This window comes from Urtica dioica, chromosome 6, assembly GCF_054948205.1.
Source record: "Urtica dioica subsp. dioica isolate 48M chromosome 6, U.dioica_male_clone48M_v1_H2, whole genome shotgun sequence".
In the NCBI taxonomy this organism is placed as follows: Eukaryota; Viridiplantae; Streptophyta; class Magnoliopsida; order Rosales; family Urticaceae; genus Urtica; species Urtica dioica.
Window position 1 is genome coordinate 44,135,609 of NC_142761.1, and position 24,321 is coordinate 44,159,929.

Consider the following 24,321-nt stretch of genomic DNA (forward strand, 5'->3'; position numbering starts at 1 on the left):
TGGGTTATTTTGCTTATATTCTAGCTCGCAAGACATTCACATTTTCCTCCAATTTATACTCTTTGGACATCTACATAAACACTAAAACCATTTTTTTTGTTTTTGTTTTATCAATTGCTATAACTCGAAACAATTTTGTTCCACGAGGCAAGACAAATTTTGACTTCTTGACTTGGTGGAAGCAAAATGAAATGAAATTTATAAATTCAATCTTGTCAACTATGAACTATGGTTCGTGACATACATACTATCTAGGTCTAAACTTTTTCATCGTATCTCGTCTAGCATAACATTAATGATATCGTAGTTTAACTCTTGAAATGGTCCGAGGCTTTATAGTCAACTAAACATACTCTTTTATCTAGCAACATGATATGTGTTCCGACATATTCAAACTTACTTATAGTCAACTAAAGATACTCTTTAGTTTTATCTTTTGAAAGAGTTCAAATCTTATGAGCTCATCTATCAAAAAATCTCGAATAATTATTTCATGCAAAAACAATAAAATAAAAAAAATAAAAAAATTCTACACATTTCCATTAGCGTCTTCATCATAGCAAAATTATTTTGACTGTATAGTATTTTAATTTGCTCTTGTCACTTGCAATAAAGTCTTTCAACAGCTTCGATGCAAGTTCTATTGAGCGTGCGAGACGAAATAACTTCTCATTGTCTTTATATGAGTTGACGGGAAATAATTTAAATGTTCTATGCCTTTTTTTTCTTTTTTTTTTAAATAGTGTAACTTTAAACGAGTGTTGCAAATTATTAAAAAAAAAAAAAAAAAGTTTCCCAGGCTTAAGCTTGATTGAACAGTTAAATTTAATGACATATCGAACATAACTGGCTCCACATATCCAAAAGGATAGGTACGCAAGTTATTACGGTTTCATATTTGTTTTTCTTGCCTCTTAATTCAACAACCAAAGTATGGTTTGGAACATGCTATTGACTTGTCTTTGGTCCTACTATATTTATGTAATCACTAAATACACACCAATAATTATTCAAAAACATTCCTCCACCACAGAGTCCTCTAATATGATAGACGTTCCAACCATTTTTTTTATTTTTAATTTTTCTCTTTTCTTTCAATCTGGGAAGCGCCTCGTTTTTTCGGTTCTCAGCACAAATGACAATCGTACAAAAAGATAGCTGAAAAATATAAACGAAAAGTGCTGAGACGTAACTATTACCAAGGCTTATTTTTTATCTTTGTCGGAAATAACCGCTGCCATGGAATGAGGTAGGTTTCTTTTCGAAAATCTGATCAATTCCTTGACTCCTTCAATCAAAATCTTTGCTAATACGTCTATTTCCGACTCGTATTGCTCGTAAACAAAGAATGCCGTGAAGGAGATGGCCAAAGCTGTGATTCGTTCAAGTTCATCCGCGTAAGATCAGACGGTAAGAAATCATATCTAGAATTCAGATCTATTGAACTATGATTTAGCCATACCTATCCCGAAAATCGTCGTCAACGAGTATGATAAAACAAATTTCAGAAAGAACAGGAAAGTTGTAATCTGCAGGACAATGATGGTTAGCACATACAGAACACAAGTTGACATCTGAAAGCATGAAGAAATTAAAAATTTATCTCTAAAAGCTACTAAATTTATCTCTCTTCTATTTTTCTTTCTTTCTTTTTTTTATTTTTTATTTTATTTTATCAAAATAGAAGTTTGGTATTCCTCTAAAAGCTACTAAATTTATCTATTTTTTTTATTTTATATTTTATCTCATGGAAGGAAGTACTAAATCTTTCTGCTTCTAAATACCCAAGTATACTATGTGTTTTAATTGCCAGAAGTTTTGTGTTTTGTGTTTTGTGTTTTTTGTGTGTGATATAAGAATCTAAAGAATTAATGGTTGCTTTAAGGATCAGAAAGAAAGCCTTGTTTGGCTACTACATCGAGGGGAAATAACCATTCACTATATACAACCTACTCGGAGAAACCCAAATATATGCTAAAAAGATATGTTAAACACAAGTTAAGGGAAATGGGAAAGGTAAACAATAGAAATAGCGAATCCATACCTTGAGGAAAATTTTCCAATCCTGTTGTTCTTCTGCCAAAGATCTGATACATTTAAATCCTCTATTCCATTTACGTGCAATTTCTATAGCCGATTCTTCCATTGCGAGTTCAGGAACCTTAAAATAAGACGACGATATTTTCTCGATACGGTAACCAAATCTGTCACGGTGACATTAAAACAACAACGAGAAGATGATCAACTACTAGTACCTATCGTTTTTTTTAATGAAATCGATATGATATTTCACATGAAATCTTCCAAATGTAAAAGTAAAAAAAATAATAAAAAATAAAATAATAATAAAAAAAAACGGAAAGATCAAGAGCTAAAGAACTTAAAAACATACATGGCTGATGGTAGAACACCGTATCCGTAAAGAAGACATACATTTAGTAGCACAAGTTTGGCCGCTGATGAGGCAAATGTTCTTCCAGACATGAAAAACCAGTTAAACATCATAGCTAAAACAAGGAAGCATGTAAATGATTTCAACTCGTTGCGCCACAACAAAATCTCCGCAACTGTAATCACATAACAGAAAAGTCATTCTGCTTGAACAACCAGATGGGGAAAATTCTTATAAACTTATGTTTGTTTCGTCTATTTAGTCGTTAATAGGATCCAAAATATTTAAGGGTCAAACAGAATTAAGAGCAAGCCTATTTAGATATAATGTACCACACAATTTTTTATTACTCATAAGGTTTAAAAAGCCTAATTCTTAATGATAAAAAGGTATTTATTTAATATTTGCTTTAGGCCTAACAAAGGTTTCAACTGAGTCAAGTTCTCCTAATATGCTACTTTTTCCGCTCATCACAGAAAACAAAAACAAAAAAAAAAAATTGGTATAATGAACAAAAACCATTAAACTCATCCACGGATTAACGAGTAAAGAAGTATTTAATTGCACCAAAGTAACTATCTCAAATCTATACTCCTTGAGGGCTACGGAAGACCTTGTAATGTTCCCACCAGATGTTTTATGACTAGGCAAAATGACTAGCTACAATCAACATAAAATTGACCACCAAGTCATAAACGAAAGATACAGCTACATCAGATACAGTCAGCAGATACAGAACTACATAGCTAACTGTGAAATAATTTTTACCCTAATATTCACATTAGTTCATCGTAACAAAAGTTGCGTAAGCCATGATTGTTGCCTACTAATGAAGAGACAAAAAAAATAGTTTCAAACAAAAACATTAGCACTAAAAGATCAATCCGTACCATTACCAGGACCTAAAAGTTTCTCCACTTTTGATGGTTTGTCGCGTTTGCAGTATCTTGAGAAAGATTGATCGTTGGATAAATGAGAAAATGATGTAATTGTACGTGCGACACCTTCCTGCATATTCAGCCATTGGCATAGTCAAACACCGCAAGCAAAATTTTAACCTTCCAACGTTAGGATCTTGGAAAACAATGATAATAATAATTAGTACATTTTTATGTGCAAAATTTTAAGCTTCTGTTAGGATCTTATTATTGAAAATCTAAGTGAAGGGCTTCCCAGCTTTTTCCAGGTCTCTTTAAGTATGTTTCCAGTCCTGGAAAAGTCCCGAAATGCAAACAAGCAAGCATTCAAAAAGAAAAAAATATTCTTGGATGGATATGGAACCAAAAGGGGACTCATGCATTTTTGAACATCTCAATTTCTCTCTGGAGTTGGTTTGCGGTATGATTAATTGAAGCCTAGCTCTATGGAGTTAGTATCTGTCTTAGTTTGAAATGAATTTAGTTTCCTAGAGGAATTAGGATTGCCTATCCACAAACTAGGCTTGTTTTCTTATTCTTTACCATTTGATTCACAAGTAAGTAAACTGTTGACACATTTCAATGCTGGATTATTCTTTCATCCTCGAAGCATCTTTCTCCTATTGTGTGTTCTCTTTCTATATCCATCTATCAAGATTGTACATGACTAAATCTCAAGATAATAAAAAAATAAATATCCATAACACATGAACAAGACTTACATTGAGGGGGACCACTGGTGAGTACCCTATATACTTTTGAGCGGCGGAACAATTAAAAGTTCTGGAAAATAATGCTAGTTGAATGTAATGAAGCACAGAACGGTTCCGTTTAAAAAATCCCAACTTTTCACCCATCCACTTAATCTCCAAGAGAATTTTCCGAAGCATCCTTGCGGGAAGTTTAATTGCTGGACTGCAACCAGAATCAATCTATTAATCATCGACTGACTCAAACAAATTAAATTATAACATCAGGTTTTTATACAAAGTTAAAATGTCTGCTCTATGTAGTATATGCAACTAGGTAGGAATCGGTGTTTAACAAACTAATATCATTCCACAAATCGCACACTTTTTCAGAGATGATAATGCAAGACCATAACAGTATATTGATCAAGATTCAAGATAGATTGTGTTTTACCTACGGTAGCCCAACCCGTGTAAAATTAGCAAAGAAAAATCCCAGAACTTCATAGGAGTCAAATTCGAGATGAAAAAAGCCTACAAGTTAATGAAAAAATACAAGTTACAGGGACCCGCTATGAAGAAACAGAATTGTTCTTAAGAACATGAGGATATTCAGTCAGGAGAAAAAAAAAAAAAATAAAAGACAGCCAAAGGAAGTACCTTCCCAGCAACAGAGTCAGCCGGTCGAGAATCTAGAGATTCCTCGGCACAAATATGGGCATGAGAGACGTTCTCAACATAGGTGAAATCCGAAACGCTTGAACCACACCCTACGATAAACTGAAACGAGAACATAAGTTTCATTCGCCATGTAAATTAAGCCACTGAATTTTCATCACCTTCACATGGAAAAATTATAACCTACAATTGTATAAAATCAAGACTACAACGGAAGTGCAAGAAAGAAGAGTCCCATCGTCCTAAGCAAACAAAATTAGTACTCGATAATATCCGAACAGCCACCAATATATATATATATATATATATATATATATATATATATATCAAAAAGAAAAAACGTTAGGTTACACCTTTGTCAAATTGGAACTCGCTAAGCCCACAAAAAAGGGTAAGAGTACAGAGTCTCCGGGTCCAAAGACATTACAAGGACGAATGGCACAAGTCATAAGGCCATCCATACTGTTAGCCGAAAGAATAATTGCCTCTGCTTGAGCCTTGAGCTCACTCAACCAGTGTTCAAACTGCATCAAGAAAAAAACACAGCAACGCATATACATATATGATAACATAAACCATACAGATAAACACAGGTATATCAATCTCAGTGACGACTAACCTTATAAGCGTACGGTATCGATTCACCGGCGTTGATAATGTCGTGTAATCCATCGAAAACCACATCGGAAGAGCTATTGTATACCAGCCTCCTCACATTGCACTCGCGACAAGCCTCTACGACGTTTTTCGCACCTGCAAAAAAAAAAAAAAAAAAAAAAAAAAGAACACTCAACCAAACGGACATCGAATCGCTCGGCGGAGAAACGTTGCAGCGTTACCTTGAACGATAGAAAGGTATGAGAGGTAAAATCCATCGGCGTCCGTACGATCATCGTCAAAGTAGAACACAGCAGAAGAGCCTCGGATCGCTGAAAGAAAACGGCGTTTGCTTTATAACGATTGAAAAAAAAAACCGAATCAACGAAATGCCGATGAGCGGATTTACCGTCGGCGACGAGAGACTTGTCGAGAACGTCGACAGAGTGGAGCGACGCGCGTCCGGCGGCGACGGCGTGGGAGAGGAGCGAGTCGCGTTCGGGCGGCGGAGAGCGAGCGGAATCGGCGACTCGGACGGTCCATTTGCCGAGGGTGAGAAGCCTGGCGACGAGCGATCCGCCGATGAAGCCTCGTCCGCCGATGACTGTGCACGTCGTCGCTCTAGGGTTCAGCTTCGCCGCCCGATCTTCTTCTTCTCCTCCGGCCACCATTCTGCTCTGTTTCACTTTATTATTCTCGGCAAAAAATAATGAGATAACTATATACAAAGTACGGAATATATAAAATGTTATGCCTTTTTTCTCTGCTCGAAATATAATGTTATACAAAGGAAAAGGAAAAAAATAATAGGATGCTAGAAATTATAGAATATTTTTTTTCTTCCTTTGCGTTGATAATTTTTTTTTTGGTATACTACTACATATAAATGAGTTACTTACGTCCTATATACATATATATATATATATATATATATATATATATATATATATATATATATATAATACATAGCGTCATTACTTAACTTCTTACTTAATTTACACCTTGAGAGTGGCTCTATTATATAGACTCCTCAACTATTATATTATAACTAATTAAATAAAAATATAATCATTCCAATTAGAGTTCTATTAATTTTATAACGAAAACTGTATTATTGATGATATTGATAAAGAACGAATACATAAATTCGCAGCGAAGATAAACTCATACATAATAATTGAGATTGTTCAGAAAAATAACACAAATTAATCAAGAAGGAGAACTAATATTCCTTAGAGACAAACAGTGACAGAGATGCTGAGAGAGACGCATCTGACGGGATTTCTCACTCGCTTTCCATTGAATAAAACTAGCTTTTTTGGCAAACTCTCAAAGGATCCATTTCTTTTAGAGGCATCTAAACGAGATGAATCACATTATTGAAAATAAAAATGGGCTTTATCATTGTAACAGGCCCAACAGAAGAGTCTTCAAACGTGAACAATGTTTTCTTCTTTTTTGGCTGGACAGGTGATCTTCATTTTTTATTGGCCGGGTGCTCTTCTTTTTGGCCGGTCGGGTGGTCATTTTCATTGGTCAATTGGGTGGTCTTCTTTTTTGGTCGACCGGATGGTCATTTTTTTGACTTTGTCTTGAAGATTTTGTCGATGAATTAAGCTTGAAAATATGCTTTGAGAGTCTCTTTCGAGAGCTCATTTGAGAGACATCTTATGAGTTTTGATTCGGAGCTTGGTGCGTGAGTTTGTGAACTTGACTTTGAGTCGTTGTAAGGACTTTACTCAAGAGTCCATTTTGAGGACTTAGTTCGGGAATTTGTCTTAAGGATTTTGCTTGGGAAACCACCTTGAGGGCTTTGCTTGTAGGCTCGGGCCTTGTTCATGGGCTTGTCTTCTCGTTTCTTTGCCCTGAGAGTTTGGATTAAGGTTTGACTCAAGTACTTTGTTTGTGGGCTTGATGTATCTTTTTTGCTTTCGGGGTGTCATTTTAACATTGTGAAAATGACGGCGTAACAAAAAATATTTTTGAAGATACTCTTAAAAAAAATTCGTGAAACTATTATGTATATGATTGCAAAAAGTAAGAATTGCACTAACTTGTGTCTTAGTCTGTCAAGCACTCGTAAATCAATTATAGGATTTGAGCGTGGTTGTAATATTGTTCAAGAGCGGTGCTCGAAATTGTTTTTGGCCACTCTTGAAAGTATGGAATGAGCAACTGAAACTTTGGGCCAAATGTAAAGAGGGAAGTGATTAAACATGTTTTCTAGCGTAACAAGAATTCTTATTTGAATTTGGTAGTTAGTTTGGTCCAGCGGTAATCTCACACATATTTCGATTGTTCCACACATACTTCAATTGAGAGGTCTTGAGTTCGAGTCTTCTAGGCTGCAGAAATACATGTCTCATTATAAGTGAAAGATTTATCATCTTTCAACTTAATACTTGTTATGCCGTCTTTTTCTTATGGTAAAAAAACGACACCCCAATCGCAAAAACGACGTTACGATATAAAAGGACAGTTTAAGTCAAACACGCATGACCAAAGCCAAAAACCGAGCTTCAACCAAAGCCAAAAACCAAGCTTCAACCAAAGCCAGAAACCAAGCTTCAACAAAGCCAAAAACCAAGCTTCAACCAAAGCCGCCAACCAAGCTTCAACCAAAGCCAGAAACCAAGCTTCAACAAAGCCAAAAACCAAGCTTCAACCAAAGCCGCCAACCAAGCTTCAACCAAGCAAAAACCAAGCTTCAATCAAGCAAAAACCAAGCGCCAACCAAGCTTCAATCAAGCACCGACCAAGCAAAAACCAAGCGCCAACCAAGCTTCAATCAAGCATCAACCAAGCATCAAGCACCGGTTTCTTTTCCTATAAATAATTCACTCATTCTCAACTCAAAGGGACAACAAAAAAAGAATCCCCCGAACTAAAAAGCTCTCGAAAACCCTAAAGACTCTCAATCCCAGAATTCACTCAGCCAAATACTCTTCCAACTCAAGAGGACTCCAAACTCAGAACTCCAGCCGAGCTAAAGGGGGAAAAGGTCCAGGATTCACTCCGAACTCAAGAACTCTCTAAACCTCAAAAAGATTCCACTCCCCACTCTGGAATAGAGCCTGAACCAAGAATCCCATGAACTACGTCATGACCTGATCCCGCAAGGCGGGTACGTAGGCAGCTCACGAGGAGCACGGTCACGCCTTCCAGGCGAGCTCAACCCCCAGGCAGGGGCGACCTCCAGGCGAGCTCGACCCCTCCCAGGCGAGCTCCCTCCAGGCAGGGCAGCCTCCAGGCGAGCTCGCTCCCCAGCAGGGGCGATCTCCAGGCGAGCTCGACCTTCAGCCGAGCTCAATCTTCCAGGCGAGCTCGACCCCCAGGAAGGGGCGACCTCCAGGCAAGCTCGACCCCCCCAGGCGAGCTCCATCCAGGCAGGGCTCCCTACAGGCGAGCTCACCCTCCAGGCAGGGGCGATCTCGAGGCGAGCTCGACCTCCAGCCGAGCTCGACCCCCCAGGCGAGCTCACTCTCCAGGCAGGGGCGATCACTAGGCGAGCTCGACTCTCCAGACGAGCTCGACCTCCAGCCAGGATCGACCCCCATGCGAGCTCGACCCCCAGGCGAGCTCACTCTCCCAGCAGGGGCGATCTCCAGGCAAGCCTGACCTCCAGCCGAGTTCGACCCCCAGGCGAGCTCAACCTCCAGGAAGGACGATCTCCAGGCGAGCTCGACCTCCAGCCGAGCTCGACCCCCCAGGCGAGCTCAACCTTCCAGGCGAGCTCACTCTCCCAGCAGGGGCGATCTCCAGGAGAGCTCGACTTCCAGCCTAGTTCGACCCCCAGGCGAGCTCAACCTCCAGGAAGGGCGATCTCCAGGCGAGCTCGACCTCCAGCCGAGCTCGATCCCCCAGGCGAGCTCATCCCCCAGGCAGGGGCGACCTCCAGACGAGCTCGACCTCCAGCCAGGATCGACCCCCAGGCGAGCTCGACCCCCCAGACGAGCTCACCCCCCAGGCAGGAGCTCACCCTCCAGGCAGGGGCGACCTCCAGGCGAGCTCGACCTCCAACCGAGCTCAACCTCCAGACGAGCTCGACCCTCCAGACGAGCTCGACCCCCCAGGCGAGCTCGACCTCCAGGCCAGGAATCTAAGACGAAGAACGTGTTCCCGACGAAAAAGAAGACAAAGCATCGTTTCCCTCTTTACGATTCTGAGATCCTCTGAAGCTCCCGGACGCTTTGGGCTTTGTCCCGAACTTCCTTGAGCCCATTGGACTCTCGAAAAGTAATTTGGGCCGACCCCATATTAGGCACGTGACTATTCCAGGCACGCCACGTGTCCTCGAATGTTAAGCCCAAAAAACGGCTTAACATTTTGGCGCTAGAAGGAGGGGATCTCGAAAACAACCACGAGTTCTCCACCGGCAAATCCACCTCCCCCCACGGGACCATTACAAACCTCCTGGAAGACCTTCTCTTTTCAAAACCAGAAGAAATCCTCCACCGAAAGTCTCAAGACCGGAGGACTAATCCGCCAAATCATCGCAACCGGAAGATTCCTCTGGTAAAAATCTCCTGCAAGATGTCCAACCGCATCACCGCTTCTGGGAGCAACGCCCCTCAACAGGTGGAGAGCGTAGCACTTCACACACGGGCCCGAACTCAGGCTAGGCACGGTCAAGAAACCTCGCCGCCAAGCGTCGTCCCGGCAACAGGCGCCGCGCCTCTGCCACACCCAAATACCACCGGCGTTAGAAGTCCCGCCCTCTACACTGTCTTCGTCGAACGAAACGACCGCATGGAGCGCCTCGAGAACAGTCTTTTCCTGCTAGCAAGCGAGTTCGCTAGAGATCGAGAAGAGAGGGTCATGACTTTACACGCCCATGCAAGAGAAGAGCGCCCGCAGAACGCTAACTCTGGGGGTCAAAGGCGCGAACAAGGGCAAACGCAAAATGCGAACATCGAAGGCAGACAAGACGGCGACCCTGACCCAAGTATTCGAGACATCGACCGCCACCACCGGGCAGAACGAAGAACCGCTCGGGGGCTAGATCAACATGGACCGCAGAACTTAGGCACCGACCCACAACGCGTCAGTATCCCTCAGGCCGCCCGCTCCGTTGCAGGAACCGGAGCCGAATCGCGAAGGTCTGCTCTCGATAGACTGGGCCAAGGAGAAGAGGTAGCAGATAGCGGAGACGTCAGAAGATCTCCTCCGCCGCGACGTACGGGGTCGCCAGGACGCTTAGGGCCCAACGTGGATCTACGACGTCACCTCAACTCTCGGTGGGAGATCCCGGGGCGCCGAGCCGTCCCCGAAACAGGCGAACCACAAGAAGCCGCCCCTCCAATTACGGCAACACCCCCTGCGGCACATGTCACTCTGGTCGATCAAGCATCGAATGAAAGAGAACGTACCACCAAATTTGCACCTACCGCCATACATGCCGGAAATGATGAAGTAACTAACATGTTCCACGTATTGAGAGAGGAAATCCGAGAGTTGCAGGCAGCCCGGACAAGAACCCCCTTGGTGAGAAGCATGATCGAGGGCGTGGCTTCGCCATTCGCGGCACACGTTCTCGCTAACGACACCGGGGGAGCTTCCGTCCGCCCACCATGCCGCTCTATGACGGAAGCACAGACCCTCTTTACCACATCCACCAGTACCACACCAACATGAGGATGGCGGGACAGTCCCCATCAACGATGTGCCAGGCGTTCTGTCTCACCCTCACCAGTACCGCGTTCGAGTGGTTCCAAAGGCTCGGGCGAGGGTCCGTACAATCGTTTGAAGACCTCCAGGAAAGGTTCCTTACTCGCTTCTCCGCCTCACGGGTCCGGAGAAAGGAAAAATCATACCTCCTCACAATCAAACAGGGTAGCTCCGAGACGCTCCAACACTACCTCAACCGGTTCATCGAGGAGTCCAATAAGGTGGACGATTACGAGGACGGCGACGCTGTCTATGCCTTCATCGACGGCCTACGGGCTGGCGACCTTCTAACATCACTGGTGAAGCAGCGGCCCGCTACGATGACAGAGCTCATCTCCCAAGCTACCCAGCACATCTCCGTCGAGGAGTACTACGAAAGTCGGAGGATCCGCGAGAGGGGGAACCGGCGCAGGGACGAGGACGAGGTCAACAACGACCAACAAAGAAAGAAGAGCCGGGGCGCCGACGCCGCGGCTTCAAGCGTCCGACCCCCGCCAAGATAGAGACCCCTGCTGGTCGAGAAGTTCCAGAGGAACGCTGACTTCACGCCACTCAAAGCTACGCCGGATCAAATTTTGGCCCTGCACGGGGACATGTTCACCGAGCCCCGACCCATGACGATGCACCCATCAAAGCGCAACAAGAACAAGTACTGCCGTTTCCACAAAGACCACGGTCACCTCACCGCCGAATGCTTCGAGCTCAAGAAGCAGATCGAAAGTCACATCCAAAATGGCGAGCTGAAGGAGTTCATGATGGCCATGGTCGCCAATCCAGACCTCGCGCCAAGGAGACAGGTTCCCCAAAACGACAGACGGCAGGAACGTGGAAAAGAAGTTGTCGCAGGTGGAAACAACAACAACAACACCCGAGGTAACGTAGCCAACGCCCCGCTCAACTTGGTGACCACTATCTTTGGAGGGCCAGAAATGGGAGATACTGCGCGCGAACGAAGGAAATATGCGCGAGCAGCGAACGGAGAGGGTCCCTCCCACCATATCAACCTCACCCAGAGCGCATGCCCGATTACGCCATACGAAACAATCCACTTCACCGAGGAAGAGGCCCGCCAGGTGATGCACCCGTACAACGACGCCATCGTTGTCAAGGCGCAAGTAGCAAACAATATGGTGAAGAGGATTCTCATTGACAACGGGAGCTCGGCCGACATCCTATTCAAAGATGCCCTCGACCGGATGGACCTTGGAGAAGTTCATCCAACCCCAGTCAAGACCCCGCTCTTCGGGTTTACAGGAGAGTGCGTTTACACGGAAGGTTCCATAAGCCTCCCAGTCACATTCGGACAGGAGGGGGGAGCCCAGGTCATGCGCCTGGTGGACTTCCTAATCGTGGACCGACCTTCCGCTCACAATGTCATCATAGGGCGACCAACGCTCAACAGGTTGCGCGCGGTCACCTCAACATACCACCTCCTCATGAAATTCCCGACACCCAAGGGAGTAGGGGTGATGCGAAGAAGCCAAGCCGACTCTAGGGCATGCCACGTCCAGGGATCCCGTGTCAGGAAAGGCGACGCCATGGTGAGTGCCATATGTGAAGTCGGAGACGACCTCTCAGGCGAGATCGGCAAGGCACGAACACTCGAGGACCTGGACCCGCGAGAAGAAGCCGACTCCAAGAAAGTAGAGGCATCAAGCGACCTCGTACCTGTGATACTCGACAAAGCCAACCCTGAACAGGTCGTCATGATCGGAGCACACCTGCCAGCCGAACTAAAAGATCGGCTCGGAGCTTTCCTCCAAGAACACAAAGACGTCTTTGCGTGGACACACGCAGACATGCCGGGGATCGACCCGGAGATTATCACCCACAGGCTCAACGTACTCCCTGGAGAGAAGGGAAAAGTCCAAAAAAGAAGATCATTCAACCCCGAAAGGTATCTCGCGATCAACGAGGAGGTCGAGAAGCTAATCACCGCCGAATTCGTCCGCGAAGCCAAGTTCCCTAGTTGGGTCTCTAACGTGGTCATGGTGAAAAAGTCGAACGGGAAGTGGCGAATCTGTATCGACTACACCGACCTCAACAAGGCTTGTCCGAAGGACTGCTTCCCCCTGCCGAGGATCGATCAGCTGGTCGATTCCACCGCAGGGCACGAGCTCTTGAGTTTCATGGACGCCTACTCGGGATACAATCAAATCAGAATGTACGGACCGGACGAGCTGAAGACCACTTTCACCACCGATCGAGGCCTATTCTGTTACCAGGTAATGTCGTTCAGGCTGAAGAACGCCGGGGCCACTTATCAGCGCTTGTTAAACCAAATGTTCGCTAAGCAAATCGGGAAGACGATGGAGGTCTATGTCGACGACATGCTCGTTAAAAGCCTCGAGGCGCCTGACCACGTAAAAGACCTGGAGGAGACCTTCGCCCTTCTCCGAAAGTACAAGATGAAGTTGAACCCGAACAAGTGCGCGTTCGGTGTACAGTCAGGGAAGTTCCTGGGATTTATCGTCAACCGGCGAGGCATCGAAGCCAACCCCGAAAAAATACAGGCACTGCTGGACATGAGGTCCCCAACCAAGGCAAAGGAAGTCCAAAGCCTCACTGGACGCGTGGCCGCGCTGAGTCGGTTCGTCTCCAAGGCCACCGACCGATGTCAGCCTTTCTTCCGAGCCATCAAAGGAGGAGCCGACTTTAAGTGGACCGACGAATGCGAAACCGCATTCCAGGACTTGAAGACATACTTCGCCACGCCACCGCTCCTAGCGAAGCCCAAGGACGGCGAGACCCTCTACCTGTACCTCTCTGTGTCGACGAGGGCGGTCAGCGCTGTCCTCGTCCGAGAAGAAGAGAAGATACAATGGCCCGTGTATTATGTAAGCAAGGCGCTCCTGGACGCTGAGACACGATACCCGGAGATAGAGAAGCTCTCCCTTGCTCTGGCGATGTCCGCAAGGAAGCTTCGACCATATTTCCAAGCACACCAAGTCATAGTGAGGACCGAATACCCAGTCAAGAAAGCTCTGCAGAAGGGCACCTCAACGAGGATGGCCGTCTGGTCCCAGGAGCTAGGAGAATACGGGGTGGAGTTTCAGCCGAGGGCCGCGATTAAGGGACAGGCCGTCGCCGACTTCATCGCCGAATTCAGTTACGATGTGGATCTGGGAAAAGACGAGGGAGACAAGCAAGAAGAAGAAACCGCGGGAGACAAAGGTCCGAAAAAGAAAAGGAAGGCCGCCCCCGATGGGCCGGTCTGGGACCTGCACGTGGACGGAGCATCCAATGTCCGCGGGTCAGGGGCAGGGATCGTCTTCGTCAACCCGGACGGAGAAAATCTCAAGTACGCCATCCACTTCCAATTCAAAGCCTCGAACAACGAGGCCGAATACGAAGCCCTCCTAGCCGGACTCGACATAGCCAGGAAGCTCGGGGTCGAAAACCTTAAAATCCACTGCGACTCGCTCCTCATCGTCAACCAAGTCAAGGGAGAGTACCAGGCAAATGAGGAGAACATGGCGGCATACCTGGAGGAAACCAAGCTCCGACTGGAGGCAATCTCCTGGTACGAGATCGTGCAGGTCCCCAGGGGTACAAACGCTGAGGCCGACGCACTGGCCAGGATGGCCTCTGGCTGCGACAGCGAGGAGTTAGGCAAGATACCTGTCGAGACCTTAAAGCTCCCGTCCATCACCAAGGAAGAAGTGAAGCTGATTGAAGAAGAGCCCCAGCCGAACTGGATGACGCCGATCATCGGATACCTCCGCGATGGCGTCCTCCCCACCGACCAGGCTGAAGCTAAGAAGGTGAAGTATCATGCACACAAATATGTATGGCGAGGATCCACACTCTATAAGAGAGGGTATTCGCAGCCGCTCCTCCGATGCCTGGACGAGGCCGAAGCCGACTACGTCTTGAGGGAAATCCATGAAGGAATTTGCGAGAATCACTCTGCAGGTCAATCCCTGACCTTGAAGGCACTCAAGCAAGGCTACTTCTGGCCAACGATGAAGAAATACGCGTTCAGTTGGGCGCAAAAATGCGACAAGTGCCAAAGATTCTCGCATATTCCGAGACAGGCCCCGGCCCCGTTGTGCCCGATCCTCGTGGCACGTCCATTCGCGAAGTAGGGGGTGGACCTCATAGGCAAACTCCCAATGGCGTCCGGCCAGCGAGTCTGGGCGATAGTCGCCATCGATTACTTCACGAAATGGGTGGAGGCGGAGCCTCTGGCCACAATAACCGAAGCAAACACTACAAGCTTTATGTGGAAATCGATCATATGCCGCAACGGCATCCCCACCTCGATCGTCACCGACAACGGCAGCCAGTTCGACAACGCAATGGTCCGAAGGATATGCGAACAATTGAAGATCAGCAAGACCTTCTCCTCACCACGCCACCCACAGGCAAACGGCCAAGTTGAGGCCGTGAACAAGACGATCAAGGAGACTTTGAAAAAGAAGCTGGAAGAAAAGAAAGGCGCATGGGCCGACGAGCTCCCCCTTGTCCCGTGGGCTTACCGGACAACCACGCGCACCGCCACAGGCGAAACGCCTTTCTCCCTCACTTACGGGGTCGAAGCCGTCATCCCCGTTGAGATCGGGGCGCCGTCATTTCGGACAGAGACCTTCGACGAAGACAGCAACAACGAAGCCCTCCGAATGGAGCTCGACGTGATCGAGGAAAAGAGAGCTGAAGCGTTCACCCGCATGGCCGCACAGAAGAGGGTCGTTGAGAGGCACTACAACTCAATGGTCAAAATCCGCCGTTTCGCCGAAGGAAGCCTCGTCCTAAGGAGGGTGTTCCAAAACACCCAGGTTCGCGGAGCAGGGGTACTCGGGCCGAACTGGGAAGGGCCTTACCGAATTCGAAAGGTAATACACGACGGAACTTACCACCTCGACGAGATGGACGGCAAGGAGATTAGACACCCGTGGAACGCGGAGCATCTCCGCCAGTACTACCAATAAGCCGTGGCGCCAAGGCACCTGAAGGTTAGCAAGCAACGAAACCTGAACAAACGAATCAAGTCCTTTCAAATTTTTAGTTTTCCAAAAGCGGCCACCGGCCCCAATGAACGTTGAAATTTTCAAAAGCAGGCCATGCACCAAGGCACCACGCAAAACGCAAAATATATATATATATATATATATATATATATATATATATATATATACATACATACATGTGAAAATGAAGGAATACAGACATAGCAATCGCAACATCGAGCCCCAAACGCACCTCAAAGCGTCCACGGAGTCCGAGAAATGAGGTTTCGCAACGTTGAAACCCCGAACGTATCAACTCCGTGCGACCCGAGATGAGGGGGCTTGCGCCACCAAGTCCCCGACCGACCTCAACTGCGTCCACGGAGTCCGAGAAATGGGGTTTCGCAACGTTGAAACCCCGAACGTATCAACTCCGTGCGACCCGAGATGAAGGGGCTTGCGCCACCAAGTCCCCGACCGACCTCAACTGCGTCCACGGAGTCCGAGAAATGGGGTTTCGCAACGTTGAAACCCCGAACGTATCAACTCCGTGCGACCCGAGATGAGGGGGCTTGCGCCACCAAGTCCCCGACCGACCTCAACTGCGTCCACGGAGTCCGAGAAATGGGGTTTCGCAACGTTGAAACCCCGAACGTATCAACTCCGTGCGACCAGAGATGAGGGGGCTTGCGCCACCAAGCCCTCGACCGACCTCAACTGCGTCCACGGAGTCCGAGAAATGGGGTTTCGCAACGTTGAAACCCCGAACGTATCAACTCCGTGCGACCCGAGATGAGGGGGCTTGCGCCACCAAGTCCCCGACCGACCTCAATTGCGTCCACGGAGTCCGAGAAATGGGGTTCCGCAACGTTGAAACCCCGAACGTATCAACTCCGTGCGACCCGAGATGAGGGGGCTTGCGCCACCAAGCCCCCGACCGACCTCAACTGCGTCCACGGAGTCCGAGAAATGAGGTTTCGCAACGTTGAAACCCCGAACGTATCAACTCCGTGCGACCCGAGGGGGCTTGCGCCACTAAGCCCCCGACCGACCTCAACTGCGTCCACGGAGTCCGAGAAATGGGGTTTTGCAACGTTGAAACCCCGAACGTATCGACTCCGTGCGACCCGAGATGAGTGGGCTTGCTCCACCAAGTCCCCGACCGACCTCCAAGCGAGCTCGACCTCCAAGCTAACTCGACCCCCAAGCGAGTTCGACCGCCAAGCGAGCTCGACCTCCAGGCGAGTTCGACCTCGACCTCATGAGTTCGACCTCGGCCTCAGCTCGACCTCGGCCTCACGAGCTCGACCTCGGCCTCAGCTCGACCTCGGCCTCATGAGCTCGACATCGGCATCACGAGCTCGACCTCGGCCTCAGCTCGACCTCGGCCTCACGAGCTCGACCTCGGCCTCAGCTCGACCTCGGCCTCAGCTCAACCTCGGCCTCACGAGCTCGACCTCGGCCTCACGAGCTCGACCTCGGCCTCAGCTCGACCTCGGCCTCACGAGCTCGACCTCGGCCTCACGAGCTCGACCTTGGCCTCACGAGCTCGACCTCGGCCTCAGCTCAACCTCGGCCTCATGCGCTCGACCTCGGCCTCAACTCGACCTCGGCCTCACGAGCTCGACCTCGGCCTCAGCTCGACCTCGGCCTCATGAGCTCGACCTCGGCCTCAGCTCAACCTCGGCCTCACGAGCTCGACCTCGGCCTCAGCTCGACCTCGGCCTCACGAGCTCGACCTCGGCCTCAGCTCGACCTTGACCTCAGCTCAACCTCGGTCTCAGCTCGACCTCGGCCTCATGACCTCGACCTCGGCCTCAGCTCGACCTCGGCCTCATGAGCTCGACATCGACATCACAAGCTCGGCTGAGGGGGTTACACAAACCATTCCCGCGGCTACAAAAAAGAAAAAGAAAAAGAGGGAGACGTTTGGGCGAAGTGTCGAAGTCATTCCAGCTCATCACGAACTGCATGACGAGCTCGACTAGACGAGGAGACAAGCTCGACTAAGGGGTGACCAGCTCGACTAGACGAGGTGACGAGCTCGACTAGCTGGAGACGAGCTCGACTAAACGAGAGACGAGCTTGACCAGACGAGAGACGAGCTCGACTAGCGGGTGACCGGCTCGGCTAGACGAGGACGCTGAACAGGAAATAAAAAAAACGGCGAAGAAGTTTTCCATCACATAATTACACAGAGAAGGAAAATCGCAAACACAACAAGTAAAAGAGACGTAGGGATTACATATACTATACGATAGCCCATACAGCTTATAGTGCAAAAAGGGAAAATGCCCATTCCCCAGAGTTATACCCAAAATCGGGGCCTGCAAAAAACACAACGGGTCTTGAGAGACGCACAACCGACCGCGCCATCAAAAGGAAAAATCCTGACGAATGAAAGTTTGCCCAAATTCACATACAAAAAAGGGGCGATAAGGCCGTTAGTCCATCACAAAAAATAGGGGAATGAGACTCGAGCTCCTAAGACGAGTCACTGTCATCTAAGGCGGAGAGTCTCTCCACTCCCTCCGGAGGATTTTCCTTTCCCGGTCCACTCCAGTAGGCGACCAAGTCGTGGTGTGCCCAGTCGATAGCCGAGCCAACCTGCTCCGCCTGAACGGCCCCCAGCTCGATGTGCAGACGCTGGAGCTCGACTCTTTGCTCACATATCTTCATAGCATCATCCTCGGCGCCTTTCCTGAGACCTGCAACCTCAGCCTCGAGAGCTTTCACACGACCATCGGCGTCCACCTGTGCCAGACGACGGGCCTCGGTCTCGTGTCCCAATCTCCTCACCAACTAGCGAATATTACGCTTAGTTGCAACAGAATCCAGATAGCGCTACAAAAAAAAATAATGGGTATTTAAAGGAGGCGAAAAGACGGCAAACGAAGAAAATATCGATCCGTGCACGGGGGGGAAAACCTGTCGGGCCTCGCGAGTCAGCAACTCAGCAAGGGCAATCGCGGTCATCCGATCCAACTTAGTCGCCTCCAATGCATGAGTGGACTCAATACCACTAATGGCTTTACGGGCCAAAGGAGTCAGCGACCGAGAACCCGGCAACACCGCTATGTCGGACGATGAGCGAAGAGGGGCTTTAAGCTTCTTCCCAAGATTGGCACGCGAGGAAGCCACCAACGGAGCCTCGTCTCGTGCCCTTTTTGAACTAGTAATCGGTGCTTTTTTGGTTGGCATAGATGCTGTGGTAGCGCGAAGAGATAAGCCTACCCTCGAGGGCTACGAAGGGAGCGACGCCTCCGAACCAAGAAGAGGAACCAGCAGCGGCCGCCTTGCAGAGAATCCCGGCCCAGTAACCCCTCAGGCCCCGTAAGCCGCCATACTTGCAAAGAATCGTCGGGAGAATTAGAGTTTTTATTAAAAAAGGAGATAGGCATACGTATGGGAACCAAATTGCGATGGCAATAAAAAAAAAACTTCTATTACTATACCACCAGACTATGCCGAGAACGGAAAAGAGCGCGAAGACAGCAACGGAACATCGTCGGCCGAACGGTAAGGGAACCACCCAACCTCTTCCCACAGTTTGTCGTCGAGGAACAAGCTAGCCTCGCGATCACTAAGAGGTACCCCTTCGAGAAAAGAAGCAAACTCGGATCGCTGACCCGAGGGCTTTGGGCAATCAGCCGATGTACGAAAACCAAGGGGAATGTTCCCAAAATAGTCGACGCGCGTATAAAAGAACTCATCAACCCACTCACGCCTCGTGCCGGGTAGTTTGTCGAGTACTTTTTTTGACGTGTTGTTGCGAAGAAAGAACGACCCTTTCGTTCTGTAATTCGGAACCACAGCACACAAACTTAGGAATTCACACACTGTCATTTTACGGTGCTTCTCCCGGAACCACATGATGTAACAAGCCACGATGACCCAATAGCCCCTTGGATTTAGTTGACCGGGTGGTAGCTGGATCCTCTCGAGCAAATCACATATGAAAGGGTGCGGGGGGAGTCTCAACCCATGCTTAAAACTCTCCACATAGACGGCTGTATATCCCTCGGGTGGCTGGCTGGAATAATCGTCAACGGAGGGAACGATGATAGAGATTTCCGGCGGGATCTCGTACTTCTCGCGGAGGAACCTAACTCTATCTTCCGTTGTCAGACTCGCGGCATCGAGGCCAGCAAAATCCCCGCCTCTCGACCGCCTCGGCCGAGACCGCGGCCGTTGTGGGGGCTCGATTACGAACGAGTTGCACCGATAAGACTCGACCTCTCCCTCAGAACATTCTGCCATAACAACCTTATCACCATCATCATCAATATCAACCCCAAGAGATGGAAAACTCACCTCGCCGCCCGCCGAGGAGTTGGCACCGAGGCCTTCGTCGTCACGTCCTGAGATGCGACGCACCGAAGTCTCGCCTCCGACCGAATGACCGAACGCTTCAAGCAACAACGACATCTTCTTCCCGTTTTTCGGGGAACTACAACAAGGCTCGCTTGCTGAAGCCTCTACGCCCTCCGCCGCAAACGACGAGCAGGCGCTCGGAAGAACGCCTACGTTGCCCTCCCTCGATGTCAACAAAGGCCCGCCGGTGGCAGCGCCTCGGCCCGGACCAACCTCGCAGCCCATCGACACCGGAAGAAACCCACCTCTTGATACTCCGAAGTCCGCCGGCAGCAACGGGGACCCGTTTGTGAAGAAAAACGGCGTCGAAGTCAAGGGAGTATCACCTTCCAAACTCCGGAGAATACCTGGTGTGACGTCGCTTTCATCCGCTGGGCCTGCCTCGCAGCCTCTCACGGCCAGCGGGGACCGAGACGACTCGCCGTGGGCCACCGATTTAACGACGTTACCTCTCCCGTCAAAATACAGACCCGACGCAGGCGGAGCCGGCCCCCGTCCGAGGACCGCATCGAGGAGGGCGTCGAGGTCGCCATCTCCGAAACCAGTGGGCGAACTCACGGAACCCAGGCGTTCGCCAAAGGCGCCTGGGAATTCATCAAACACCCACGGCTCGCCAAAATCGGAATTGCCAAAAGCCCTAGAAAAGTCGGGTGGGACCGCTAGGTTGCTGGAACCACGAGGTGAATTAGGCCCACCGCTGACCAGATCATTTAAAGTCATCACAGTATTTTGGAAGAAAAGCCAGAAAGGTTCAAAGAAGGGGACATGAGGGTCGAGAGACAGAATGAAAAAAAGAAATAAAATGGCAAAGTGAGAAGGAAAAACCGCGGGTATATATTCACCGAAGAAGAAACCAACCTCAAGAAAGAAGCAAGAAAATCCGGGGGGATTGCTGATCTCAACTCTGCTACGCTCCTGTGATGGCAGCTCAATCCCCGGACACATCTCAGTTTTTAAGAAAAAAAGAGCATGGGGTAAGTGTTAAAGTCAAAGAAACAAATGAGTAAACACATCTATACACAGAGCGTAGGAAATAATGATAATAGTAGTAATAAATAATAGATAAGATAATAGGCATATACCTATACACGGAAAAATGATGACGTAAAAACTGGCTACCTATAATACATCAACATGCATATATAGGTCAATGCCTAAAAAGGAAACCCACGCAACTTGCAAATGCGTGGGTACTTGTGCATATACTTTTCAAAAGTCATGACCGGGTTAGTCACCTGCCCTAAAAAGATAAATAAAGATATTATACACATACGATATTATAAAAAAAAAAAAAAGGGATGAGAAGCAAAGTTTCCCACACGACAAAGCGAGCTCGACCCCCCAAGCGAGTTCGACCGCCAAGCGAGCTCGGCCTCCAGGCGAGCTCGACCTCCAGGCGAGTTCGACCTCGGCCTCACGAGCTCGACCTCGGCCTCAGCTCGACCTCGGCCTCATGAGCTCGACCTCGGCCTCACGAGCTCGACCTCGGCCTCAGCTCGACCTCGGCCTCATGAGCTCGACCTAGGCCTCATGAGTTCGACCTCGGCCTCAGCTCGACCTCGGCCTCAGCTTGACCTCGGCCTCATGAGCTCAACCTTGGCCTCAGCTCGACCTCGTCCTCAGTTCGACCTCGGCCTCATGAGCTCGACCTCGGCATGAGCTCGACCTCGGCCTCAGCTCGACCTCGGCCTCACGAGCTCGACCTCCAGGCCATCGAGAACCCAACCCACCTCGAAGACTGCTCAAAGCGCGACTACACAGACCATTCCCTCGGCCACACAAAGTGGGAATAACTAAATAAATCAATAAAGAAGGGGAGGGGAAGCAAAGTTTCCCACACGACAAGTCGCACGCGAAACTGGGGGGTTAATGTTATGCCGTCTTTTTCTTATGGTAAAAAAACGACACCCCAATCGCAAAAACGACGTTACGATATAAAAGGACAGTTTAAGTCAAACACGCATGACCAAAGCCAAAAACCGAGCTTCAACCAAAGCCAAAAACCAAGGTTCGACCAAAGCCAGAAACCAAGCTTCAACAAAGCCAAAAACCAAGCTTCAACCAAAGCCGCCAACCAAGCTTCAACCAAAGTCAGAAACCAAGCTTCAACAAAGCCAAAAACCAAGCTTCAACCAAAGCCGCCAACCAAGCTTCAACCAAGCAAAAACCAAGCTTTAAACTAAGCAAAAACCAAGCTTCAACCAAGCTTCAACCAAGCTTCAATCAAGCAAAAACCAAGCGCCAACCAAGCTTCAATCAAGCACCGACCAAGCAAAAACCAAGCGCCAACCAAGCTTCAATCAAGCATCAACCAAGCATCAAGCACCGGTTTCTTTTCCTATAAATAATTCACTCATTCTCAACTCAAAGGGACAACAAAAAAAGAATCCCCCGAACTAAAAAGCTCTCGAAAACCCTAAAGACTCTCAATCCCAGAATTCACTCAGCCAAATACTCTTCCAACTCAAGAGGACTCCAAACTCAGAACTCCAGCCGAGCTAAAGGGGGAAAAGGTCCAGGATTCACTCCGAACTCAAGAACTCTCTAAACCTCAAAAAGATTCCACTCCCCACTCTGGAATAGAGCCTGAACCAAGAATCCCATGAACTACGTCATGACCTGATCCCGCAAGGCGGGTACGTAGGCAGCTCACGAGGAGCACGGTCACGCCTTCCAGGCGAGCTCAACCCCCAGGCAGGGGCGACCTCCAGGCGAGCTCGACCCCTCCCAGGCGAGCTCCCTCCAGGCAGGGCGGCCTCCAGGCGAGCTCGCTCCCCAGCAGGGGCGATCTCCAGGCGAGTTCGACCTTCAGCCGAGCTCAATCTTCCAGGCGAGCTCGACCCCCAGGAAGGGGCGACCTCCAGGCGAGCTCGACCCCCCCAGGCGAGCTCCCTCCAGGCAGGGCAACCTCCAGACGAGCTCACCCTCCAGGCAGGGGCGATCTCGAGGCGAGCTCGACCTCCAGCCGAGCTCGACCCCCCAGGCGAGCTCACTCTCCAGGCAGGGGCGATCACTAGGCGAGCTCGACTCTCCAGACGAGCTCGACCTCCAGCCAGGATTGACCCCCAGGCGAGCTCGACCCCTAGGCGAGCTCAACCTTCCAAGCGAGCTCACTCTCCCAGCAGGGGCGATCTCCAGGCGAGCTCGACCTCCAGCCGAGTTCGAGCCCCATGCGAGCTCAACCTCCAGGAAGGGCGATCTCCAGGCGAGCTCGACCTCCAGCCGAGCTCGACCCCCCAGGCGAGCTCACTCTCCCAGCAGGGGCGATCTCTAGGCGAGCTCGACTTCCAGCCGAGTTCGACCCCCAGGCGAGCTCAACCTCCAGGAAGGGCGATCTCCAGGCGAGCTCGACCTCCAGCCGAGCTCGACTCCCCAGGCGAGCTCATCCCCCAGGCAGGGGCGACCTCCAGACGAGCTCGACCTCCAGCCAGGATCGACCCCCAGGCGAGCTCGACCCCCCAGACGAGCTCACCCCCCAGGCAGGAGCTCACCCTCCAGGCAGGGGCGACCTCCAGGCCAGGAATCTAAGACGAAGAACGCGTTCCCGACGAAAAAGAAGACAAAGCATCGTTTCCCTCTTTACGATTCTGAAATCCTCTGAAGCTCCCGGACGCTTTGGGCTTTGTCCCGAACTTCCTTGAGCCCATTGGACTCTCGAAAAGTAATTTGGGCCGACCCCATATTAGGCACGTGACTATTCCAGGCACGCCACGTGTCCTCGAATGTTTAGCCCAAAAAACGGCTTAACAATACTCATGTACTAAATCATATAATTTTGACCAATAGATCATGCACTTATACTACTATAATATATCATGTAATTTTGGCTAATAGTGTCGTTTCTCAAAAAAGAATTCTTATTTGAATTATTATTTACAGTTGAATAATCTTATATTATAAGGAGTAAGAAAATCAAATTTTCCGATGTGTTATGCGAATGTCTGTTACATTCTCATTGTGTCACGTCAAATCATATATTAATATCTGAATTCAATTCGATTTTAGTTTATATAAAATCTATTTCAAATCAAGTAGTCTTTCAAATAAATCAACATTTA

The 24,321-nt window shown here is 48.8% G+C and overlaps 1 protein-coding gene and 1 long non-coding RNA gene across 5 annotated transcripts; one reads left to right on the forward strand and one right to left on the reverse strand.

The window, feature by feature from the left end:
• The first annotated feature begins 1,101 nt into the window (after positions 1-1,101).
• LOC149394493 (uncharacterized) lies at positions 1,102-1,791 on the forward strand. The gene is made up of 2 exons (XR_016299741.1): positions 1,102-1,249; positions 1,348-1,791. It is a non-coding gene; the product is annotated as an uncharacterized LOC149394493 (long non-coding RNA).
• On the reverse strand, positions 1,179-6,038 carry LOC149394494 (3-beta hydroxysteroid dehydrogenase/isomerase family protein). 4 transcript variants are annotated; one of them, XM_089616927.1, is made up of 12 exons: positions 5,683-6,032; positions 5,516-5,605; positions 5,296-5,429; positions 5,030-5,200; positions 4,659-4,778; positions 4,453-4,532; positions 4,032-4,224; positions 3,289-3,400; positions 2,393-2,567; positions 2,045-2,204; positions 1,463-1,529; positions 1,179-1,372 (listed from the first exon to the last, which is right to left on the reverse strand). In XM_089616927.1, the coding sequence occupies exons 1-12, from the start codon at positions 5,942-5,944 to the stop codon at positions 1,206-1,208; spliced, it is 1,731 nt and encodes a 576-aa protein (XP_089473053.1). In that variant the 5' UTR covers positions 5,945-6,032; the 3' UTR covers positions 1,179-1,205. The 4 variants fall into 4 exon arrangements, with proteins under 4 accessions (XP_089473053.1, XP_089473052.1, XP_089473055.1 ...); XM_089616926.1 differs by having other exon boundaries at positions 3,283-3,400; positions 5,683-6,031; XM_089616929.1 differs by lacking the exon at positions 1,463-1,529 and having other exon boundaries at positions 1,246-1,462; positions 3,283-3,400; positions 5,683-6,038.
• Between the last annotated feature and the right edge of the window lie 18,283 nt (positions 6,039-24,321).

Bases quoted from the DNA above. Each gene is read 5' to 3' on its own strand.
- LOC149394494 (XM_089616926.1), bottom strand. From the start codon at position 5,944: ATGGTGGCCGGAGGAGAAGAAGAAGATCGGGCGGCGAAGCTGAACCCT. The intron at 4,225-4,452 runs GTAAAACACAAT...TTCTGGTTGCAG, and splicing joins CACGGGTTGGGCTACCGTAG to TCCAGCAATTAAACTTCCCG. The intron at 3,401-4,031 runs GTAAGTCTTGTT...CTGAATATGCAG, and splicing joins CACCAGTGGTCCCCCTCAAT to GAAGGTGTCGCACGTACAAT.